Genomic DNA, 21,844 nt, shown 5'->3' with positions numbered 1-21,844 from the left:
ATAGCAATAGGTAGCTTTTAGTGTTGCAAATGACGTAATTTGAATTTCAAAACTTTATAATAAGAAGTGTCTTGAAATTTCATCAAATTGTAATTGCAACGATTACTTTTTTTCAAACTTACTTACTAAAATTCAATTAAAAATATTAAAAAAAAATTTATTGAACATACATATCTATTTTAATAAATTTCCTTGTTGAACCAAATTAATGGGAATTTTGAATTAAAATTTTAAAAAGTGTTGCGTAACAAAAATTATTATTTTAGAAAGATATTCTTTTACCATTTTTAATTGTCTCCTTTTATTAATCTAGTTTGAGGTCAGTGATTGATTTTTGTATGACTGTATAAATTCTGCAAGTTGAATCACTCGTTCGTTTCGTCAAAAAAATTTTTAGAAATTTTTATTTTATGTATTTTTTTACATCTGTAGAATAAATATTGTTTGTGTCAAATTGAAAAGTTCTTCATATTTGCACAATTCTTTTTGTTATTAAAATTTTTATTAATTAAAAAAAATGCTAGCTTTTGTACATACACTTACACAAATTACTTATACTTAATTACTTATAATTGCTTAAGTTACTTATACTGAATATTATCGCAGCATAACTTCAATTTTTTTATGTTGGAAATTGTGTTATACCAATAGTATAAAATTTTATAGGAATAAAATTTTTAAAAATATAATTAATTACAAATAAACGCATTTAAGATAACAATAACTTTTCATTGTTTACTTGCACAAAATATCAAGTTTGATGATGGTTTTAATTTTTCATAAATTCTCCCTTTTTGTTAAATTTGCTACTAAGCAAAAAATCATTTGCCGTAAGAAAAGATACTAGATCACTATTAACATAAAGGATGAAAGTGCATCTTAGTTAAGCCAAACATTTTATTACAAGCATAAATACTGCAGTTATGTACCAGAAGAGGATTAAAAAAACACTTCTTTTACCAGAGAATTCTTGATATAATTCTATGTAAATGGAATGAAGAACAAAGGAAAACAATAGATTATATCGTTTTAGATCTTTGTTAAAAGATTCTTCATGCTTTTAATAGTCTTCAGAGAACTATTCTTTCAAATCAAAGTCAATAATTGATCTTAACCTAAAATAAAGAATGGTATCTAATATAAGAATCACAACTTTATAAGAAATCTTTTAAAATTCTTTCCGTTAACTATTCTTTTAAATCAAATTCAATAATTATTCTTAACCTGAAATAACAAATGATGTCTAATGTAACAAATACAAATTTGAAAAAATACTTTTAATAGTCTTCTGATAACTATTTTTTAAATCAAAATCAATAATTGCTTTTAACCTAAATTAAAGAATGGTGCCGAATGAAAGAAATTCAACTTTAGAAACTTTTAAGGGCTTTTCCGACAACTATTCTTTTAAATCAAAGACAATAATTGCTCTTAATCTAAAATAAGGAATGGTGTCTAACATAAGAAATACAACTTTAAGGACTTTCAATAGTTTTTCTGATAACTATTCACTATTCTTTTAAATAAAAATCAATAATTGCATTAAATCTAAAATAAAGTAATGGTGTCTAATATAAGAAATACGACTTCATCTAAAAAAGAATTTAAAGTCTTTCCGATAATTATTCTTTTAAATCAAAGTCAATAATTGCTCTTAATCTAAAATAAAGAATGGTGTCTAATATAAGAAATACAACTTTATATAAAACCTTTTAATACTTTTTCCGATAGCTATTTTAAATCAAAGTCAATGATTGTTCATAACCTAAACTAAAGAATGGAGCTGCAAGGCGACTCTGTAAGTGCTCTGTTTAAACTAAAAATTTATTCAGTATGTAAAGCTATTAACTGTTTCCATTTAAAGGTTAATTCAATTAAAGGTTGATTCTATTTTGCCCCATATATATGGTGGTTCATAATCATTGTTCTCAGTGCATATTTTCTGAATCATGATATAAAAACAGACACATTAGGCTTCTCAAATTATTATTTAAGTTTTACAGCAAAACAAAAGCGTTATCATCGAAGTAAATGCGAACGAAAGTGAAATTATAATAATCAAACATAATTTATTCTTTGGATGAAGCTAAGCAGAGATCGTCCTTTTTGACAACAAAACAACAAAACATAAAAAATACCTTCTAATGTTTTGAAATTTCTCAGTATACTGAATCTATATTGAATCTGTTTTGTTGAAAAAATGGTTTTTCACAGTCTTTCACCAGATCACTAACGGAATAAGACCATTAGTTGAAATTCTAGTTTTTGTCATGCGTTCTAGTTATATCTAGTTATGATTTCGTAATATAAGTTTATCTTTTCTCCATTCATTTTCCGATTACTTTCTTCACATACTCTTACTTTTTGGCAATTACTTTATGGTTTTGGGCAATGTATAAATAAAATTGCGATTCGAATTTGACAAATTTGACAATTGACGCGAAATTCTTACTATCACGATTTCTTCATAATGAAACACTCAAACCGCAGTGACTCAAGAGATTAAACTCGCGTGACTCAGGATTGAATCCTTGTGATGATTGGTCGATACAAATTCTGTTGACATGAAATATTCACATCTAGAGCGAGTACAGATTTAATTCGTAACTTACATAGAGAAAAAAATTTGTTTTCATATGATACAAGTTTGTTGAGACAACAGATTTGTTTTTGATGTAAAAACTAGTTCGGTGGTAAAAAACTCTGATTACAGATTTTCTTTATAATCTTTACGGAAAGAAACATATTCTTGTATTGTAAAAAACCACCATTGAAGCAACGGATTTATTACCTACATTTTACGGTTTTACGCAATCAACATACTAGTTGGCGGTATAAGACAGTAAATTTTACCAGATTTTTTTTAGCAGTTTATGTTAACGGAGGTGATTGTAGCATATTCTGAAAAAGAGAGAGAGAACGGAATTACTTTAATTTTTCTCACATTTTCTACGATATAACGATCAGTCAGCGTTGAACAGTGAGCCTTTTCGTAAATCTGATGTAATTGGAGTTATCAATGACGGTGTCAATGAAACATAAGCTAAAGCATAATAAATAAAATTGTATCTTGGATGCGCTATCTAACTTACGATTCTCCAGTTTTCATCAATTCAAAACCTTCATTTATTTTGTCTAGAGGCAAACGATGAGTGATAAGCTTTTCTAACTGTATCTTTCCGCTAACAACTTTTTCAACTAACTCAGGAATATCGCGAACTGCTTTATATGCTGCAAAAAATTAAAGTTAAATATTAAAAAGAAATCATCAAAATAAGAAAAAGCAATTATTCATAAGGAATGATTTTTTACAAGAAATAAAACACAAAAATAGACATACAATGGTTTCTGTTCCATAAGTTTTTTCTGCCTCAAAATACAGAATAAGAAAACATTTGAATGTACACTGAGAAAAAAATAAGGTTAAAATTACCAGATTATGGTAATTTACCGTGTTTCTGGTTCTATGGGAAAACCAAAATACTCAACTACATTTACCGAAGCGCTTTGGTAATGATTTTGGCAAAACTAACAATAAAGTATGGTTTTTTAATCAGTGATAAAATTTGGCAAATGTGGTAAAATCAGAATTCTTTACAGCACGGCATACAAACCCTTTATTCGGTTAAGTTTTCTTTCCAATTTCGTATTTTTTACTAAATTTGTGGCAAATAAGAGCCATAATTTTAAAAACCTGAATTACCGGTAAACCGTCATTATATGATCGAAAAAATTTCCTAATGAATTGTTTAAGCACCAGATTTTTATTAGCCAGAATTACTTATATTTTTTATTACCAAAAATGTTACTACCATACAGCAAGGTAATATTACAAGATTTCTTTTCGTCGTGATATAGTTAAAATTTCGGAGCACAGCCGGTCATGACTAATAGAATTATTAAAGACTAAATATGCATCATAATATCTCAACTATCGGCTATAAGTTATGTATGAAGGGATCGGAGGAAAATAATAATAATTCATATTGTTAAAATATTGAGAAGAGAGATTTTTTGACTGGTTAATAATAGGGAATATTGGGGAAATATTGGGGAAAAACACCTTAATATCCTTAAGTAATGAGATATTTCAGTGCATTGTTCTGAAGTCTAGCGAAAATTCTGGAATTTTATGGGGAAACAATATTAACTAGTATAAAAATATAAAATTACTTAAAAATGATTTTAAAAAAATTTAAAACAATTGTAAAAAAATAAAAATAAAATTGTGTGTAAAAATAAAAATAAAATTGTGTCAGAGCAGCACTTCATCAGGGGACACACTGTCTGCAAACACACAGGAGCCTTTCTGTTGCTAGTGGCAAAGCCAAAACTAACAGTGCCCCGAGGTGTGTCCCCTGATGAAGTGCTGCTCTGTAAACACACAATTTTATTTAAATATTTTTACAATTATTTTAAATTTTTTTAAAAATCATTTTTAAATAATTTTATATTTTTATACTAGTTTATATAATCTGAATTTTGTTTTATCTGCCTTGTGCGCTGTTCCAATTTGAATTAGTGTAGTATTGGATAAATTATTTTCCTACCTCCTGTTTAATAATATTGAGTTAAATAATTTCGACTTAAATATTTGAATTTATATTTGAAACAATATTAATTAACAATTTGATTAAAATTTTATAAATTGTAAAAATGTATTTAGACCAAAAAAAATGTATTTTGTATTTTTTTAAATTATTTTTTTCCGCGTACACATTATAAGGTTAGCGGGAACCATAAATATATGATATTGAAATTCAGTACTTACACCCATAACGTGTTCCCATAAGTTGTCGACCATACAGTAAATTCCATACACCAACATTCACAGTAGCGCCAGTTTCACCCAGACCAATAATAATGGTTTTGCCCCAGTATGGATGGCTGGAATTAAAAGCTTCTTCCTGTAAAAATAAAAAATCGTAATTTTACATGTGAAAAAATTCTGGCAAAATTACTCTTCTGCATGATTATGGCATTTCTGGTAAAAGAAAGAACCCCACATAATTGTGGTAATAATATATGATATTTAAACTATTCATTTTATAATTTTTCCGTTCTTATGGTAATGGTTTACCGAAAATTCAGTTTTTCAAATTTATAGTTCTTATAACCACACGGACAGAGGACATATCTTTCATAAGTCTGTACAAATTTTCACATTTGCCGATGACATTGACATCATAGCGCGAACACAATCTGACTTAAAGCAAGCTTTTCTATCCATGGAAAAAGAGGCAGAAAAAAATGCATCTCACTATTAACCAGGAGAAAACCAAGTATATGCAATGCACCAAAATAACTGATTCTACCACTCACTTGCAAATTGGTGAATACAAGTTTGAAAAAGTAAACAGTTTTTTTTATCTTGGTTCTGAAGTCAACGTTAATGGCAACATCGCACCCGAAATACAAAGAAGAATCAATAGTGCAAGTAAATGTTTTTATGGATTAAAAAAATATTTAAAATCAAACCTACTAAAAAGAGATACTAAACTGTTAATTTATAAATGCTTAATCAGACCTATCCTAACATATGCCTCAGAAACTTGGACAACAACAGAGAAAGATGAGAATTCCTTGGGAATCTTCGAACGTCGGATCCTAAGATCCATTTTTGGGGGCAAACAAGTTGATGGTACTTGGTACAGACGTTCAAACTCAGAAATCTATCGGGCTTTTAGAGAGCCTGATGTTGTCAAGTATGTAAAAATCCAAAGAATTAAATGGGCTGGTCACATCATTCGAATGAACAGTGAGCGTTCGACAAACATAATCTTTTTGGCTCAGCCCATCGGATCAAGGCCCAGAGGTCGACCAAAGCTTAGATGGGCCGACTGCGTGGAAAGAGACTTTTCAGTCTTAAAAGTCTCAAACTGGAAGACAACTGCCAGGCGGAGGCAGGCCTGGAGGAAGTTGATAGAGAAAGCCAGGCCCACCCGAGGCTGCCGTGCCATTGAGGAAGGAAGGAAGGATAACCACACGTTTAGTAAACAATTTTAAATTGAAAAATAAATTTTACCGAATAAATGGTTTTTATGCCAGGATGAAAGATACCACGATAAAATTACATTAACCATATTTTAAAGCACACATATTATAAAGTCATATTTTATCACATATTATGAAACCATATTTCATTGTCAATTTTACCAAAAATCATTATCAAAGTGTTTCAGTAAAAATTATACCGAATTTTTTGGTGTTCCCATAGAGACAGAGGCATTGTAAACTGTACCGTATTCTGTTAATTTTGACCATAAATTTCTTTCTCAGTGTACATTTTGCTTATGAAAGAATTAATGTATAGTTACTTTAGTAGTTAAGGAATAAATTACAATTCCTGAATGACAAATTTTTTTTTGAAAATTTTTAAATTTTTTTTACTTTTAACTATCAAAAAAATAGAGTCGACGTTGAACCAAAATATCGTGAAAAAACTTTTATAAGGTTCAACTTAACTTAATAAAATTTTAAGTTGAAAATCAGCTAAAATTTAAGTTAGTTAAGTTTTAGCTAAGCAGAACATTGAGACGGATTAAACTGTATGACAACAATTGTTAATTGTATTATAGAGACTATTATACTTGGCACTTTTTTCTGGGAAGTTTGAAAAATATTATGGTATAACAAGATTGAACATTTCTAATATTTAAAAATGCATGGGTCAATTTTTTTCTGAGCATTATTTTTTATTTGTAATTTTTTTAAAAATGTATACAGTACAATGCGTTAAAAATGCTAAAAATATTTTTAATAGATGAAATCTATGTGTTTGACGCAGCTTTTAATTAAAAAAAATGGTTCTTTTTTAGTATCGCGTTTTAACTGAAAATCGTGTCGTGTTTGCTGTTAAATTTAGTCATTTTGATTACGGCCAAAGTGATTAATTTGTGTTGATGTTGAGGCAATTAATTTGAGTTGATACCGAGGTAATTGATTTATGTGAGTTGATACTGAGGTAGGTAAATATTTAGAGTTGATACTGAGGCAGTTATTTTGAGTTAATACCGAGGTATTTAATTTGGTTTGATTTTTGAGGTAATTAATTTGAGTTTATACCAAGTTAATTCATTTGAGTTAATTACAAGGCGATTATATTTGTGTTGATAAAGCGGCAAATAAATGAGTTCCAATGAATAAACAAAAGTTTTCTTAATATGTAATGAATAATTTTATTTTAACTTTCCTAAGTTAAAGAACAAAACTGACACTTTTTTTTTAGTACACCGTTCAAATTTTACACAAATTTTCCCTTTCTCTTTATTAATAATATCAAGAGTATTTTTAAGTGCAAGAAAATATTTTTCCTAAAATATAAAAATTTAAATTCGAACAAAAATCTACCGAAATGAAGTGAGTAGTTATATTTTACCATAGCAGAAAGATTTCCTACTGACACGAAGCAGTAGTCTACCCCATCCTTGCACATATGGGCCAAGGTTTCAGGTACGCTTGTCACTTCTTTAGGATTCAAAAAATGAGTCGCTCCGAATCCTTCCGCTAAAGCAAAAAATCATATTTATAAATAAATTTCACCAAAAATGCACATCAAAATGCAAATGCAAACTGTAGTATATCTGTAGAACCATTCATACACTGAGCTATTCAACACCCGGGTATGTTTTACATTACCGTGTACACCGAAGAGCCATTACATTATGACCACCCTCCATCTATAACAATGGGCTTGCCCAGGTTTTCATGGTTTCTCGCCCAGGAACAATGTTTTCATGGGGCACATTAGGACCCATAATCCTCATAGAACAATGCCTGACGTCTGTAAGCTACTTGAACATAATTGCAGACTAAGTTCACCCATTCATGGCAACAGTTTTTCCTACGGGGGATGGTGCTTACCAACAGGGTCGAATCGTATGGATTGGTTCGAGGATCTTCCCAGTAACTTTCAAGTCATGTCTTGGCCCCTAAATTCACCTGACCTTAATCCAATAGAGCATTTGTGATCCTACTTGGAAAACCAAATTCGTGCTGCCACGCTCGCAATGTGAGGGAATTGCAGGACCAGTTGGTGAGCGCTTGCTATCAGATACCTCAAACTACCTATCAGCACCTTGTGGAATCAATGTCACTGCGGGTGCTAGCAGTTTTGAGGACTAAAGGTGGTCCTACATGTTATTAGCAGGGTGGTCATCATAATGTAATGGCTTTTTGGTGTATGTTATTTGTATCTGGACTATCTATGTAGCATTTTATTAGTTCTTATGAAATGCTATTTTTTGATCAAATGATATCTAATGTTTCATTTTTCACAATTCTACGTTTAAAGATTTATTTTATTTATCAAGTTCATTAAATGTTACTAATTTCAGCATTACTAGTAGACGAATTACTAGTTACCTTCTTGTAAACGATTACTTGTAAGGGATTACTTATAAGCGATTACTTGTAAGCGCATTTACCAAATGTTACATTAAGTAATACTTCAGAAGCTATATGGATGGTAATTAACTTAAAAATTTTTCTTATAGAATTGGGTACTTGTAAATATAGAAAAAGCTTACCGCTTAAATAAAATGGTTTGACTTAATCACTTGGTTGTACTTGGCGACTTATTAAACTTGGTTTATTATAATGCTAAATCAGTTTTCATCAGATTTAATAAGATACATACAGGTGGCGTCATGCACCTGCGTCGAATCTGATTAGCTGTTGAATCGTGGCATAATGATTTGATGAAAATACTATTTGTATGCGAATTTAATTCGGTATTGTCAATTAAACTTAAAGAATGAAACTTGAAATAAGTTTGAATGATGTTCAGGAGTTTAATTTTATATTTCTTGAAACATAAGATTCGGTCTTGAATGCAAACAACTCCATGCAAAAACAATTTCGAACAGGTAAAGTGTTTTTTTCTTTCAAGATTTAAAATGATATTTATATTAACTTGAACTGCATTTATATGTACTAAGTCCGGTTCACGCTCTCTACAGAAAAAAGCATTACGTTACTCATTGGTCTGGAATACAAATAAGGTGTTAATATATTTTTACAATTTAAACCACAGTCTTACTCAACTTAGACGATTCAATGCTACTTCTCTTTAAATTAAACAAATTAGTGGAGAAATCACGTTAGAAAAGTAGACAGCAATTAGGGCAAAGTATATTTAAGTGCGCAATGCTGATCCCTGCGTAATACTATATATTTTCTTGTGACGTCTAGATGAAACTGAGATAATTTACAACAAAATATATGAATAAAGGGTGTATGAATGACGTTTTTCCCTCAAGATTTAAAATGATATTTATATTAGCTTGAACTGTATTTATATGTACCAAGTCCGGTTTAAACTCTCTGCAGAAAGGAGCATTACGTTACTCATTGGTCTTGAATGCAAATAAGGTCTTAATATATTTCTACAATTTAAACCACAGTATTATTAAACTTAGACGATTCAATACTGTTTCTATTTAAATGAAACAAATTGATGGGGAAATCACGTTAGAAAAGTAAACAGCAATTAGGACAGAGTATATTTCCCTGCGCAACGCTGATCAATATTGTATATTTTCTTGTGATGTCTAGATGGAACTGAGATAATTTACTACTAAATATATGAATAAAGGGTGGATGAATGAAGTTTATATGAATGACGGATGTTTTTTAATCTTATACTATTCATGCGAGTATCAGACTCATACTCTATGTAACACCCAATTCCAGATAATGGAACATGAACCATACCTAATTGAAATTTCTTAGGATTAGGATCTATTCCAATAATTTTCGAGGCTCCACTGTCATGACATCCCATGATGACACACATTCCAACTCCTCCAAGACCCCAAACGGCACACGTCGATCCTGGTGTCACCTTTCCTGCATTTACGGCAGCCCCATATCCAGTTGGAAGACAGCATCCCGCTAGACACAATATTTTTTGATCGGCAGCAGGATTTACCTGAAAAAAAAATAGCTATGTTAGTTAAAATTAATGTAGATTTTCTTGGCTTTTATTAAATAAGATAATAAAAATTAAATATTCACTGAAATTTATTTTCTGCATGGAATTATCTTTGGGTAAATGAATTTTATAATTGTGTGCAAATTTTTTTTACTTTGCTTAAAAGATTCTCAAGATATGGAGAAATACGCAAAAAGTAAAATTTAGATTAAAGGGTCCAAACTTTGGATTTCTTCCTTGATCAAACACTAGGGAAAAGGCAATGTTGGTGTTGTTGTCGTCGTATGCCGTTAAGGCGAAGGGGGTGCGCTTCTTCTTGCTTTCCAATGGCACTATCTGTATCCAAGAATTCAACTTTTGCCACACGCTTAGATCACATCCCCTTTATTGGGAGGACCCATTCATTCATCCATAGATTCCAATTTCGAACGGAATCAGAGTACGATCAATCTCCAATTCAGTACCTCACCTCCCCCGAGGTATGATTATAAAAAGCAAGGACTAAAAAAATTAACTAGTAGAAATTTTATATATATATATATATATATATATATATATATATATATATATATATATATATATATATATATATATATATATATATATATATATATATATATATATATATATATATATATATATATATATATATATATATAAAATGAAGGTAAAACTAAGGAAAATTAGAGACATATAAAAAAAGGGGGGAATAGAATTAAAAAAAATAACAAACAGCTAATTAAAAAAAAGGATGAATTTTTTTTTAAAAAACACTGGAAGAAAAAAGATATAATCTTTTCATCAGCCCACACGATTATATCCGCAAAAAAGAGTGCTTTATGATATTGTATCAATGTAGCCAAAGCAAAATATATTAATACAATAGTGTGAGGAGCACTCAAAAAAACTTTTTACAAAAATTACAACTAATAAAATAGAACACAATAAGTAAAAATAACACGTAAAAACAGAAAATAAAGAAAAAGAAAAGAAAAAGCAGTATAAAACAAAAACTATAAAGCGAGTAGCGAAATCAGATGTACTTACATGAACGGGAAATTTTTCAAGAATGATTTAAAAATGTTTTCGCAACAAGATTGCCAGATTACAAAATATGAAAACAAAAGCGCAAATTGATGTGTAACTAGAGGGGTTTTGTTTTAAGGTGACGTTCTTACTACAGATATTATATATACATATATTGATTTTGGTATTATTGAATTTTAATACATCAATTAGTGCTAAATTACTGTATGAATACCAATATAACATTATAAAGAAATATGATTCTTGTTCTTTTATTCTTAATTTATCATGCTGCAATAAAAAAATATGTAAAATTGTTAAAAAACATAAGAATACTTTTGAAATATTTCGTGGTCAAAATAATTGAATATCATCTTTAATTGAAATATCAATTTAAGAAAAATAGAAGAAGGATAGAAGTGTACGCTTTGTTGCATTCTGTTAAGGATATCAATAATGCATTTTTTATCAAGTTTCAATGGTTGGCGTTCAGTGGAAAATATTATCTACAGTTTTTCTTGTCAGCAGCACTATATACTTAAGAACTTGGTTAGAAAAAAAAGTACTAGTTTTTCTTTCCTAAGCAGAACACAGCAAGCAGTAAAATTCTATTTTCTGTCATCTTTACATAAAATCGTTACGTCGAGCATATATCTTTCAAGTCAGAGTATCAGTTTGAGAATAAATTTTTCTTAAACCTTAGAACAATTTTGAAAAAGTCGGAAGTATTTTTCTTAAAGAAAATAATGTGTTGTTTATAAAACATTGGCAGGTTTTTCCAAATTTTTTGACGATTAGAAATAGTAACGAAATTTAAATTATTTTTAAAAAAATTACAAAAGTTGAAAAAAGATTGAATGAAGATAAAGAAAATTTACTTTATTCAACATACTTTTGTAATGTTATATTGGGAAGTTACGGTATATTCAGAAAATAATCCCAAAGCATTTAGTTGACTTAGAGCTTTTTCTTTAGCTGAAACTCGTGATGTGCCATCCATATGAAAACTATTTCTCTGAAAATAGATGTAATTTTTTTATATTAGTAAGCAAAAATGTATTTATTAATTCATGATATAAGACAAATTTGTATATAAAGTGCATTCAATGACTAAAAGTAAATTAGCTATTAATATGCAAGCTCTTCATTTTTCACATTGCGAAAAAATCGCTTTAAAATTACAACTAGTTCAAGCATACTAGATTAATATATTACGGAAGTAAGTAGTTAAAAGTATCATGAAATTACATAACATTTGAGAAAACTTTTATATATAAAAATGAATGTCTGTCCGTGTGTGTGTTCTTTATAGACTCCTACGCCATCTCATCAAAAGCGATGAAATTTAGCATACAAATAGTTCGAATCAAGAAGAAAATCACTGTTGGCAGTAAAACATTTTAAGACTAACCGTTCGGTATAACCCAAAACAAAATGGAATTTTCGGATTGGCTGCGTGCTAACCATTGTTTTAAATGTGACCATAGATAATTGAATTTTTTAAATATTTTCAAAATATCATCAGTGATATTTGCTTGTTTGGAGCGCTATTTTTTTAAAAAAAAAAAAGGTTTGTTGTAAGTAGTTTAATATTTAAATAATTTTTATTCGCTAGCGTCAGATATATTCAATGATTCAATGAGCAACGTTAGTGTTTAAGCATTCGTTTGTTATGTCACCAAATTAATATATCTGAAGTTATCTGATATACCGCATGCTTATTTTGCTTATAGCAATTCTTTTAAACTGTATTTCTATAAAAATAAATCATTTGAAATTAACGGTAATTGAGATGAAAAAAAATTTTATGAAAATGCAAAATTATTGGATTCATGGACTTTGGAAATAGCTGTTTGTCACTTCAGAAGCTTAAATAATCCGAGATAAAAAACAAATAAGACTTTTTACCGTAGTTTTTCTGCAGTTTTTAGCTTTTGGACTCTGACATAAATCACAATCGCCACAGTAAGATTCAAATGTAAACACGATTAGGTCCCCTTCAAAGAAAAATGTAATAATTGTTTTTAATTACAACCAATATTTTTTATTGTTTGCTATAAGATTTAAAACATTTGTTTGAAGTAGTTTCAAACTTGCCTGGTTTGAAACGTTCCACGTCCTCTCCTACACTCTCAACAATTCCTGCACCTTCATGCCCTAAGATAGTTGGAAATGGATGATTTTCTTCGCATCCCATTTGTGCATGAAGATCGGAATGACAAATACCAACTGATGCCAACTGTGAAAAGACAAACTTGAATGGAATATTGGTTAACATTTCTAGTTTTAAATGCATGGATTTAAAGAAGCAATATAATAAATATGTCCATTTATTAGAAAGGTTACTAACACTAGATAGTTTCTCATACAGGGAGTGGGAAGATATCATTAAAACAAATTAATTATACAAGCTGTAATCGTTATTATCAAGAACAATTCTCATATTTCGACGATTTTCGGGATAAAAAGAACAAATAAAAATTACATAATATTCACTTGCATTTAACTAATACCTCCTAGAAAAGTGAAGGCCTCAACATGGGTTACAATAAACAAGAAATTTGATCCTTTAGTAGTCCAAACGTATGCAATAGCTCTAACACAAAATTTCCCACTGCTCAGCTTAGTAGCCCGGATGTAGTGATTTCTTTTTATTTGACCTCCACTGCGCAGTTTATGTTCGTTACGTCGAACTACTAAATTGATCCCTGTGAAGGCCTTATTTTTTCTAGGAGGTGTTGATTTGACTAAAAAAATCCGTTTACTGACGAACTTCAAAACTCTCCCTGCCCGAACTACATGTAATAAAATGCTTCTGTTTTTTCATTGTCACATAACCTTGATTTAAATTGTTTTTGGTTGAGTTCATCTTTCTTTAGGCTAATATTCTGCCATGAAATTGGAAAGGCAAAGAAAGTGTTTTTCGATGGGTTTCGAAAAAAGTGGCTTAACAATCATTTCTAATGCTAATATAATGAACGCTGAAATAAAATTTCTGAAAAGTAATGAAGCAAAATTTCGTAAAATTATTTTTCGTAATATGTATCATATCACGTAAAAATATCACAAATATAAGAATCTCAATTTTGTATTTTTTGTCACTCACGATGATTTTTCTATCGCACAGCAGAATAGGTGCATTGAATTTTGGAAAACTATCTATATATTAGGCAATTTTCCTCCACGCCATAAGAAACAATTATTGTCTTATCATTTCCTGTGACTGCAATAGACGTATTGTATGTTAGGGAACTATCCTATCTTAGGAAACTATCGTATATTAGGCACTTTTTCCCAATTTCGAAGAAAACTATAGTAAACTTACCGTTTCGTCTATTCTAACTAGACCAAAAAATAATATATAGTCATTTGTAAACAAAGAAGATTCAGACATCTTTGGCATTAAATAAATAAAAGTCATAACGGTATTAACCGATAAATATATACATTAGGAAGCAATTTTTTTGCTACTTTTTAATGCTTGAGATTTTCTTTTAACATATCTTAATTACTTTCATACCACTGATTTCAAATCATTGATCAATTTCCTTCTCCAAACTACAGTTTTTCAATGACATTTTTAATATTTTTTTGTCGAAATGCACAAGTTTAAAAACGTCATACTTAACTGGGGTCGCGTAACTTCTAGAATAGTTTAGGTCATATCATCAAGTTTAAAATTTTCTGAACAGGTCATAATAGAAATGTACTCCACCAGTGCACAAAGACAATTACGAACAAGGGCTCCTATACAGTTTTAATCCTGATGATGTGCCCTAACTCATCTGGAAGTTTGTTGTAGCATTCGCTTCACCAAAAACCAAGAATAGTTTCTGGTGTAGTGAAACCCAGAGAATATTTTTTCACACTACTTGGTGTGAAGTAGCTGCCATCATTTTTGATATTCAGCAACACTGTAATTTATAATTACTTCTTATTTTTACGATAAGTTCACTCAGGGGCAAACTTTAGTTTGAAAATTCTTATCAAATAATTAAAAAAAAGAGAAAAATAACAAAATGAAAGAGATTTATTATAACAAAATGGAATATATAGTAAAGTGAAAAACATTAGAAACATACTTTCACTCGAACTTCTCCTTTTTTGGGAACATCTACTACAACAGTCTCAATGGAATACGGTTGCCTCTTTTTCCAAACCACAGCAGCTCGGCATGTGATAGTCTGCTCAAATATAAATAATTGCATATTATTAAAAAAAGGAAGTAAAGGTTAGCCATTTCATATATTAATTTTCCATTTTAATTATAGTTTGAATTCGATTTAGCTTTAAGACAGTACTAAATTTGTAAAAATATCGCGTTCTGAGAACATGGAGGTTAAAGCATATCATGGACGCGAATTCTATTTCGTCAGCTACATAGTTGAAAAATTTCGAGCAGGATTAACCGAAAAATGGTTCTATATCTTTATAATAACCTGAACCATATTTTCGAACTTCTTGTGCACACTGTTAAGTTTCTAAGTACCTATGCGCTTCAATGTTAAGACAACTGTTTTAAGAGTGAAATATAGTTGGAAAATATGAAGTTTCTAAGAGTCATGCTTTTTTTAAAAAATAAAAATCAGGTTGAGGTGCAAAAAAATTTAAAACTTTTTTGTTAAATAATTATATCCATAACATTTACTATCTGAATACACTGTAAAAATTTGTTGTAATTTTTATCGCAACTTTTGAAGCAATTTTTTACACATAGTTGTCTTAAGAATAAATAAAATCACTTTTTGCTATGAAATCGGTTCTTTTTAGTCACGTGCGCCATTTAACCAATCGAAACGATTTCTGCTAACTGAAATCGCTTGCTGCCATTTTCAGTTGGTTTTAAAATATTCGCTGTGGTTAGTATTTTTTTTACAATACATAATGTTAAATTAACTTTCATATTTTGGCAGCGGTGTGGATTAAAAATTAATTGAATTCTGTTGAAGCAGGTGGAAATTTCTTAGTTTATGAAGTAAAAATTTAATCTATAAAGTTGTAAAGCTTAGAAAAGAGTATATGTTTTTTAGAATAGTGTTTTAAGAAGAACGTATTTAAGAAGACTGAATTTATCAATTGTCCTAGAAAATTGTGCAAATTGTCAAGTGAGTTTTTATTTTATACATAATTTTTCAAGATTAATTGTGTAGAATGCAGTACTTATACTCTTAACGAGGAGTTAATTCATTTTTTTTTGCGGAAAACAAATATTGTGATTAAATTAAAACGAGAACTCAATTCATTATACTTTGGTAGCTGTCCTTATCAAGGTCTTATAAGAATTCTATTTGTTTTTATAATTTCTGATTTCTTTTGCTGCCACTGATAAAATGCATATCGTACAAAACTCAAATGTTATGTAATAAATATCAAATATGCTAAAATAGATATAAAATATTAAGTTGATATATTTGGAGATATTTTATATTTATTGCACCAATGATAAGCAGTTACTTATACTGTGTAAATAAGTGTTTTACGACACCTTCAAAGGGATATAAACCGAGAAAATTACTTGATAGTGGTTAATTTTGTCTACCTTAAGTTGCCCACGAACAATATCATCTCCCCAAGTGACTTCTCTTTTGATAGGATGAACTACAAAGAACGTTGTTTGATATAATAAAGTATAGGGGAGAGTGGGGTCAATTGTAACAGGGTACGATTGTAACAGAGCAAAAGTTTCGAGTGTCGGGATCTAGATTTGGTTCCTAGATGGCGCACAAGGTGTATTTAATAAATCTACATGTACACCCCTGCTGCCAACCATTTTTATGTACTTTTGAAAGAGTTACATCACAAAAGATATTTTCACTCTACGTAAGAACTTTTTTTTGGTATTAGAATATTAAATTGTAACAAAGTAATTCTGTTTAAACAAATAAAAATTATTAACCTAATATGTAAGTGGACACCTTAATTAACATTTCAATAAAAAAGATTAGTTTTGTTAATTAACTAGCATTGTTTTTAAGAAATGAAGCTGAAATGGCGTCTTGGGGACGATTGTAACAATAAGTAAAGGAACGATTGTAACAGCTGAAAATAAATAATCTTATGTTTACAAACCATTACTTAACTCTTTAAGAACCACCAATAGTTTCCTATATCATTTATATTATGTTGCATGTGCATTATTTTATTTGTCACCTTTCACAGCATAAATTAAAATTTTTAACCCCTTAAAGTTAAAAGTTTAACTCTTTAGGTCTCTACTCATTATTATTTTTACTCCTAAAATATCACTACTATTTTGATCAATAAAAAATGTATCACAACTATGATAATACGTATAATTAACTATGTTTTAGTTGAATTTATGAACTGTTACAATTGACCCCGTAAGTGGGGACAATTGTAACAAGTGCACGACTGTCAAAAATTGTTAATAACTAATATAATAACATTTAAAATAAGGTATTTATTTTTCTTTCTAGTAGAGGATAGTCTACTTTACTCGTCTGTCAATTAATACTAATAATATATTGGATTTTTTTTTAGTTAAAAATAGTTAAGTAAAAAATGTTACAATTGACCCCACTCTCCCCTACTATTACATATATATAATATTATTATACGTTATATTTTATACCCTTGATAGAATAACGTAAAGCCACCGGAAGGACATAAATGATTATAAATAAAAATATTGAAATTTTTATCTTATTAATTGAAAAGCTTAGTGGATAAATCAGGTGATGACATTTTCAGAAAGATTATAATCAAGAAAAGAATAAAAGTTGAATCCAAACAATTTTATTACCGATTTATTAAAACGCTGAACTTAACATTTTTTGTCTCATTTTATTAACCTTTTCATAATTTGAAATAAAAATCATGCAAACATGCGAAAAACTAATGCAGCTCAGTTATGTTAAGATAAAAGTGAAAACAAAAGCCTTTATGTTACATTAAACACACCCATATTGATGCAACCACTTTATGTCATTTTCACTGACTCATGAATACTCCTAAAAATGTCACTTACCTGGTTCTTCCACTAAGCTCTTCAATTGTTTCGATATATGACTTTCAGTTTTGTGTATGATTCTGTAATGTTGTTCAGTGCAAATTTATTGATTTTACTCTTTTTATTACTGACCCCATACAAAGGACGGGAATTCAGATTGTAAAGAAATAAAAAAAAATCTTACCTTGCCAACTGTATCCATTTTCACTCAAAAATCCTGAAAGGAAGGTTAAATTTAAATTAGCTGCCTAATTAATAAAAGTAATGCAAATTTTTGTTTAAAATATTCATTCGCACACAGAATGTTTTGGAAAAATAGTTAAATAACAATTTATTTAATCGTTATCGAAACAGTCAAATAACCATACTATGGTGGTATTCAAATTGTTAACTCTGAAAAAAAAAATCATTTATTGATTATTTTTACCATATACATTTCAGCAATTAGAATTTTTTTCACTCCAATCAGACACACAGCCAATGAGAATCTAGTTCACGCTCTACGGAAGCTGGAAGCTAAGCCAATTGTGATAAAGATTACGAATTTCTATTTTTATTTTCCATCATCGAATGCCTAACACAATAGCGGATGCCTAATAAGCTTATAGTAATGAATGTCTGGTGAACACATTATAAAGTCAGTGCAGATTGCAGCTTTCATACTTTAACCGGAAGAGCAAATTTGTCGATCTCTCGACTTGTTAAACGGAGGTTCGCATCACGTTTGTTAAGACAAAAATATTCCCTTCATTCTTTCGGCAAATGTTCTGCACCCCTCCAATGTTCTGCATCCTTCCATCAGTGACTCTGGATTATTGAAATACAAACTTATTCACGCATTGGTGGCAGCACAACTGAACTGTCCAACAAAAAAAAGTATAGTGTTTTACATCTCTCACGATAAATGGCATAATTAGATAAACTAATTGATCCATATTCTACGCTCCACTTGAAAAAACACAACTACTACCTAAATCCAATGACCAGTTAAAATTTTTTTGTTGATTTTTTAAACTATGCTAGTTTTAACTGGTTGCAAAATCGAACAGTTTTTTTTATTCATGTTTCTTTAACCATATCAGTGGTAAGCGGTTTCATTACCGTAAATGTAAAAAACTGTTCCTTGCCTTAAGCTTTATTGTTAATAGAAGGGACAGACTGGTGGCGGTTATTTCGATGCAGTTTTAATAGAAAAATTCTAACGGTGCCAATGAACATTTTACATATATAAAACAGATATTAAATACGAATATATTTAAGTTACGAAAAGGTGAACGCCATATTTATATTTAAGTTTAAAATTAAAAAAAAGGTTACCGTCTAAAAGATCACAGATTAGTTAACTGATATGTAATTCACTAAAATGTCAGTTAATTACTGCATAATTTGCTTAGAATTCTCTAAATTCTTAGACAATTTAAATAAAGAAATACATTTAAAAAATTTATTTTCCTTTGGTTTTAACTGACACAATTTCTGAGTAAATGAAATAACAGAATGATTATAAAAAGTCGAAAAATGGAAATAAAAGTTACTTAACATGGAAAAAAAATTATTTTGTCAAGTTTTTAAAAGGAGAAAACAAATGTCTTTCGCTTAATTAATACTTAATTAAGCCTCAATTTTGTTTATTTTGACAATATTTTCTAAAAGTGTTAAAAAGATTAATTTTAATTAAATATCCTAAAATTATATTTTAATTGGTTAAAAAATTCATCAACTCTTTCTTTATTACACTGTAAAAAATTGTGGTGTTTGGTTGCCACCATTTTCGCTGCTGAGAAACTAAATACATTTTTGCATTGAATTGATTCTAATGAGCATGAATATGTGTGTAGTCAGTTAACATATAAGCAAAAAGTGAATAAATAAATAAGGAAAATTATAATAGTGAAAATGTAAACAAGAAATGCTACTACGTGTACTGTTAAAAATTTTAGTTTACCTCGACATCTAAAATGGTGGCAGCTATACATCTAAGTTTTTACAGTGTATCCATGAAAGAGATCTCACAAAAGGTAACAGAAATGAATCTAATTTAAATTATGAATATCGCATTAATGAAATTTTTCATTAGTGTAAACAATAATTTATTTTTAAAATTATTTTTTAAATATTTGTTTTCATTAAACAATTTTCAACCCATTTGGAATTGTTTCAAACTTTAAAATAAGATGCCAATATGTCATTTAATAAATTATTTCCTCAATTTTGAAAAAGTCTGAAACTTTGGTCATATGATGCCACTTAACAGATTTAAAAAGAAGTGGGTACCTTCTTCTGTATGTTTTATATTTTACATGAAAGTGCATTTTTAATTACCTTTGACAGATTGGAGAGATGAAGATGAAAGCTTTCGATTTAATTCCAAGAGTAATATTCTAACTTTTAATCACTACTTATCATTGATCAATTATCTTTCCTTTCTTTTTTTATCTTATGTTTGGAAACGCATTGGTATCTGTTTTTCACGTCCTGTTAAAAGTTCAAGATTTCATATGATCACTGAACGACTTATCCCTTCTTCTTATCTTATTCAAGTAATTTTCTGAAGTTCAAATTTATATTTAATTTCCTGATCTTAAAACAAAGTAATTATATCCTAATTTATAACTTTTATTTTCATATTGTTCTTGAAAAGTAATTCTTTTATACAAATAAACTTCATCAGTATGCCATATTTATTATTTGTTTTTGTGATCAACCTGTTTAATTCATTAAAATAATTTATGTGCATGGAAAACATGAAATAAAACTTTTTGGACAAATAGTAGAAATATTAACGAGGATTGAATTCCCTATACTTTATTACTTTATCAAAAAATATTATTGTATCTGTTAATTTCTTAAGAACTGATAAATAATAAAAGAATGAATAAAAAAAGGGAAAACAACTGTGGGTAGTGAGTAGACTGACAAAGGATTTCGAATTCTATGTTACAAATATGAAAATCCCCTTATATTTTATAAATTATATTTAAAATCAAGACAAGCAAAAAAAAAATAAAGTTTTTTTTATATGGACGAAACGTTACGTTATAGAAAATTGGTATTTTGTATTCAATGATGCAATAAATATGCAATAAAAATAAAAATTAAAAATATTTTGCGACTTCTTCATTGTTTAAATTTCATTCCAATTTATATACAAAAATGAAAACCTTATTAACCACATAGAAATAATGAAAGCGAACTGCTTAATATCTATTAATTGATGAATGTAATTGTCCTTTAAATATTTCATCTATAATTACACGAATAATTAGTTAATACTGACACCAGTATATTTTTAATATTATACTCAAAAAGATAAGACGAAATAATTTTGGCGTGGTACATGAACTACTAAAAGTATTCAATTAAAATTATTAAATTAAAATTATTAAAATAAAATTAAAAGAAAAAGTGCATTTTGTATAAAATAATAAAGAATAATTTTAAGGACGATTGAAGTTTATTTTTAAACTTAATTTACACGCAATACTTCAATGAAATAGTTAGTCTAAATTTTATCTTTTGTGCATTATATATTAGAAATATTACTTTTAATTACAGAACTTTTTTGGACTTTTATGTACTCAGAAAAATTTTTTACGTTCTTGAACCGAAATATGATTACCATGAGCAGTTATTTTGCGCAAATTTTCTTCTACTCTTATCATCTGTAAAATTGAACCGAGTTTCCTTTCTAGTTGAAACATATTATTGTGCAATCAAGTTCAAAAAAATATAATTTTTACCATAATATAATTCCACTTTACACCATAATAAAGGTAGTATCAAGCTTGTGTTAAACTTTAATATTTCTGACATATATCTACAGTGCGCAAAGTAAAAAATGGCAACAAACTGAAAAACTTATGACCTAATGATCAGATTTGCACGAAAAAGCACTAAAAAAAAGTTTCCCAATA

General features: G+C 28.8%; 1 protein-coding gene across 1 annotated transcript; it reads right to left on the bottom strand.

The window, feature by feature from the left end:
- Positions 1–879: 879 nt before the first annotated feature.
- On the bottom strand, positions 880–20,350 carry LOC107446066 (alcohol dehydrogenase class-3 chain L). The gene is made up of 11 exons (XM_016060600.4): positions 20,253–20,350; positions 18,115–18,147; positions 15,043–15,144; positions 13,058–13,199; positions 12,869–12,957; positions 11,853–11,975; positions 9,715–9,931; positions 7,379–7,506; positions 4,772–4,907; positions 3,093–3,231; positions 880–1,115 (listed from the first exon to the last, which is right to left on the bottom strand). Exons 2-11 carry the CDS (start codon positions 18,130–18,132, stop codon positions 1,079–1,081), a joined length of 1,131 nt encoding a protein of 376 aa, XP_015916086.1. The 5' UTR covers positions 18,133–18,147; positions 20,253–20,350; the 3' UTR covers positions 880–1,078.
- Between the last annotated feature and the right edge of the window lie 1,494 nt (positions 20,351–21,844).

Source organism: Parasteatoda tepidariorum, chromosome 4 (assembly GCF_982258835.1).
Source record: "Parasteatoda tepidariorum strain Cologne lab strain chromosome 4, Ptep-v5.0, whole genome shotgun sequence".
Lineage (NCBI taxonomy): Eukaryota > Metazoa > Arthropoda > Arachnida > Araneae > Theridiidae > Parasteatoda > Parasteatoda tepidariorum.
The sequence above is the reverse complement of the archived record's forward strand: the minus strand, read 5'-3'. Positions and strand labels throughout refer to the sequence as shown.